At 47.8% G+C, this 4,263-nt stretch overlaps 1 protein-coding gene across 1 annotated transcript in view; it reads left to right on the top strand.

Moving 5' to 3' along the window:
- The first annotated feature begins 8 nt into the window (after window positions 1-8).
- Window positions 9-4,263, top strand: part of LOC109289907 (deoxycytidine kinase-like) — a 5,867-nt gene continuing 1,612 nt past the window's right edge. The window contains exons 1-5 of the mRNA XM_019506173.1: window positions 9-147; window positions 627-742; window positions 874-1,067; window positions 1,407-1,554; window positions 2,806-2,921. Of these exons, the coding sequence (XP_019361718.1) occupies window positions 42-147; window positions 627-742; window positions 874-1,067; window positions 1,407-1,554; window positions 2,806-2,921 (680 nt within the window). The 5' untranslated portion in view covers window positions 9-41. The remainder of the gene's footprint in view (window positions 148-626; window positions 743-873; window positions 1,068-1,406; window positions 1,555-2,805; window positions 2,922-4,263) is intronic.

Genomic DNA, 4,263 nt, shown 5'->3' with positions numbered 1-4,263 from the left:
CGCGGACTGCTAGTGCCGGCATCCAGCGCCCCGCCGCAGCCATGCGCCCCTCGGCCAAGCGCCCATGCCTCGGCCCCGCCGCGCCCGACTCGCTCAACAGCAGCTTCCAGAAGCGGCTCACGAAGGTGTCCATTGAGGGGAACATCGGTGAGTGGGGACGGAGTCGTGGGCAGGACCTGCGGGGAGCGTGGACCCCCCACTGCCGCCCCGCGCCCGGGGCTTGGCGCCAAATCCGTGGCGGGGGGCGGGGGCTCGGACCCGGCGCTGCGACTTCCGCAGCGCGGCCAGGACCGAGCTGCGAGTGAGGCCGGCGAATGCCGCCGCCCCATCCCGGCCGCTGGGGGCTCCCGCGCAAACTCGCTGCGAGCCGCTCCCGCGCATGCGCCCCCTCCTTTCCCCGCGCGCCGGCTCCCGAAATGGCCGAGCCGGACACGCGCCGTGCGCCCCCCCGATGACAGCGAGGGCTGCGGGCCCTGTCCACGCCCGCCGGGTTACATGGGGGAGGGAAGCGACAGCCAGCGGCTTAGCCGCTGCTCCGGCCGGGCAGATGCGAGCCCCAGCTCTGGGGCCGGCGGGGCCGACAGGCCCACACCGGGGCCCGTTCTTCCTCTGGTAATGTTCCGCAGCCGCGGGGAAATCCACCTTCGTCCGCTTGCTGGAGAAGTACAGCGAGGAGTGGGAAGTGATCCCCGAGCCCATCGCCAAGTGGTGCAATGTCCAGAGCACTGACACTGAGTACAAGGTAGGCTCGCTGTGTCTGTGGGGGGCAGAAGCCCTGGCTCCTCTTTCACTGCTGGGGGTTAGGTGCTGGGCTCCTCTCCAAATCCGGAGGGGGAAATCGGCCCCACCACAGCTGCTCTGCTCTCTCCCCAGGAGCTTACCTCATCTCAGAAGAATGGAGGGAACCTACTTGGCATGCTGTATGACAAGCCAACAAGATGGGCTTACACCTTTCAGACTTTTGCCTGTTTGAGCAGGGTCAAGGCACAGCTGAAGGCCGCCTCCGCCAAACTGCAGGAAGCTGAGCACCCGGTGCAGTTTTACGAGAGATCAGTGTTCAGTGACCGGTAAGTTGGCTGCATCCTTCCTAGGGACCTCAGAGGTCTTGCTGGACCTGTTCTTACTCCACTGTCCAGGGAACTCGATTGTGCAGTTTTAGCTAGGATTGTGGAATTAGCTGCGACTGAAGTGAAACTACTCAATGCCTAGTTGTTCAGGAGGACAACTAAAAACCCCTATCTGAAGCTAAAGTAACTAGACAAAGCTAGAGTTCATGCAATGGCTGTCCTGAGGAATCTGAGGATTGGGTTGTCAGTCCAGTAATTCTCATTAATGAGTCCTTTGTAAGCTGTATGAAGGATTCTCTACTTGGACAGTAGCTAATTAAGAGGTGCGTTACATTACAGGTACGTGTTTGCTTCCAATCTGTTTGAGTCTGGATGCATCAATGAAACAGAATGGGCCATTTATCAGGACTTGCATACATGGTTTCTGACTACCTTTGAATCATATATGCAGCTGGATGGCATCATCTACCTAAGAACCACACCAGAGGTATGGTTAAACTTATTCACTAAGTAAGCTTGCATTCTCTCCTTTTGCAAATGCTTGACATCAACAGGAGTCAAAAGAAAATAGCATACCTATTGTAATGACTGTTTTTGTGGTGCAGAAGTTACCTTTCACAGAAGTGAACTGAGGTGGCTGCATTGTGCTGACATTGGGGAGTAGGGTCAAGCAAGGGTAAGAGGTCTCCAAAAAACTAACTGGAAACCCATGTGGAATCCAACAGAGTTCCATGGAGTTTTGCACTGCTCCTGCTAGTAGCTACTTGTCTCAGCACCCAACATCAAATATTAGGACTTGGCCCAGGATAGGTGTACAGTATTTTGAGTGTTAATCATTACTGTAAATTCTTGTGCTTTACTATCTAGGCTTTCAGTACAGAAAAAAAAGCAGACTATTCATACTATATTTACAGTGTAAGTAATGGATAAATCCAAGTGCGTTTCTCAGACCTGGGTTAGATAGTGCAGCTAGACAGCCATCAGAACACAGCACCAACCACTTGCAGACAAGCAGCTCCAGCTTCCAGGTCACACAGGCTACAGCTGAACAAAGCCCTCTTTTCCAGACTGTTATTTTGATGTTGGCAACTGTAGAATGTGCTGACATCCAGTGCAGTCACTAAGGATCCTAGACTGTCACAGACAGCGTATAGTTGTGGTCTGTGACTCAACTGGTTTTATTTTTTAGCAGAAATAAAGTCTCCATCCCTTCAAATCTTTTTAGTGGAGAAACTGGAGAACCACTGTCTTTCAATGCAAGTCCTTCAGATAGTCCAGAGGCACACACAAATGGATGCTAGAGCCAAGGGGCAGTTATAAACAATCCTGTCAGCCCAAACATGGATTACTGAGTTGAGACTTATTGAGAGCCTGCTCATGCTTGATTCATTTCCATTCAATTTCATTTTTATTAAAGCAGTTAAAAGAATTTTTTTTTTAATTTTTAAATCACTTTAAGCCTTTGTTTTCACCTTAGAGGAACATGCATCTACAGTTGAAGGCACAAGAACCAAAAAGGAAGTATAACTTCTAAAAGAGATGAATACATTAAGCTGCCTAACGTGCTGAAAGCAAATAGAAGCACCCAAGCTATGTCTTGATAGACTGTTGAAGTCATGCAGTTGTCAGTGTAAAGAACACCTCATGACTGCTGCACTGCTTGTATGAAGCAAAAGGCATGTTTGAGTGCACACACCAAAGAACAATTTTAAGCATACCTTTTTGTTTACTCTTGCAGAAGTGCATGGAAAGACTACAAATTCGAGGCAGAGAAGAGGAACAAGGAATTGAGCTGGAGTATTTGGAAAGCCTCCACCATAAACATGAAACCTGGCTTCATGAGAGGACTATGAAGTATGAGCCCTTCTATATACATAACATTGTGGGCAGCTTGGGTGGTTAAGGCCTGACAGACTTATTGGGGGGGGGCAACTACAAAAGGATTTATCTGGAAGAGCTGAATTAGGCTGCAGTAGTTATCTACCTATACCAAGGCAAACTTGTGAAAGGTCCCCACAGATCTGCCTCACTTGGTGTCAACCCTGGTGGGCACCCTAAGGATAATTATAAAATGGTTTGGCTAGGAGACCTCTTGCCCCACTGAATTAGCTCCATTTCCTGTAGTTCAAATGTACAACAGGGCCAGTCTAAGCACTTTGTAAACAATTCAGCCCATCCCGGAAGAATCAACTTTCTGCTGTTTTTCTTTAGCACGCTGCCAGCTAGATGCTTTCTAAATAAAGTATTGCCTCTTACTACCTTTAAAGCTACCTATTGTAATTTAACTAGGGTTTCTATAATTATTGCCTCTTACTACCTGGTTTCAAAGTAACAAGTCGTGTAGTCATTAAGCTTCTCCAGTGAAAGAAGCTGTCTATAAGAAATCCAGGAGCTTAATGTGAAACAAGGTATACTGCATATTTTTCTCAGTTCCCCTCCTGACTCTACTGTCTTTGTACTTATTTGGGAATTATATTTTGATGTTCTTCATCTGGACAGCTTTTTCTTTTGAAGCCCGAAGTGTGTTGCCAGATAGAGGAAACAGTGTTAAAATCCTGGCATTTTGCACAAGTTGCTGCCAGGATAGAGGCATGGCAACTACTTTTAAACCAAGTGTGCTTGACTTTTTGTAGATTAGTAGTCTCCTATTCAGCAGAAACCAGGGATCCATTTCACTGTAAATTACTGGACTCCCACCATTTAACATACAAATATTAGGCTACTGGCACAGTCTATCCCCAATATGCTTAACTACACGGGTGGAACTCAACCTGAAATATTTAAGGGAGGAGCAGAGAGGGGAGTAATGACCATCGTATGCAGTCTGGAGAATGGCCACTTCCCACTTGCTCTCAAGGTTGGAATGGGAGGGAGAAGACAAGTTTCTTGTATTAAAGTAGTTGAAGGCAGCTAAGTCTTCAAAGGCAGATCAGAATTTTGGATCAAGCTTCCTAGTATGCTTCAAATTTTAGTATTTTTCCTATCTTAGTAAGGTGGGGAAGGAGAAGTTAACAGATTGCTAAGTAGCACTTGGGGGAGAGGGGGCAGACAAGCAGCTCAGGGTCGACTTCCACACGTTTATTAATTTTAACTTGTGTGCAAGCTGTCTAGTATGATCCCCCAACTGCCAGTTATAACCTACTGAAGATGCCACTCACAGCTAAAGTTTTTATTACAAAAAAAAAAAAAAAAAAAA

The sequence above is a fragment of the Gavialis gangeticus genome, unplaced genomic scaffold (genome assembly GCF_001723915.1).
Source record: "Gavialis gangeticus isolate Ggan-Ray unplaced genomic scaffold, GavGan_comp1, whole genome shotgun sequence".
Taxonomy (NCBI): Eukaryota; Metazoa; Chordata; order Crocodylia; family Gavialidae; genus Gavialis; species Gavialis gangeticus.
The sequence above is the reverse complement of the archived record's forward strand: the minus strand, read 5'-3'. Positions and strand labels throughout refer to the sequence as shown.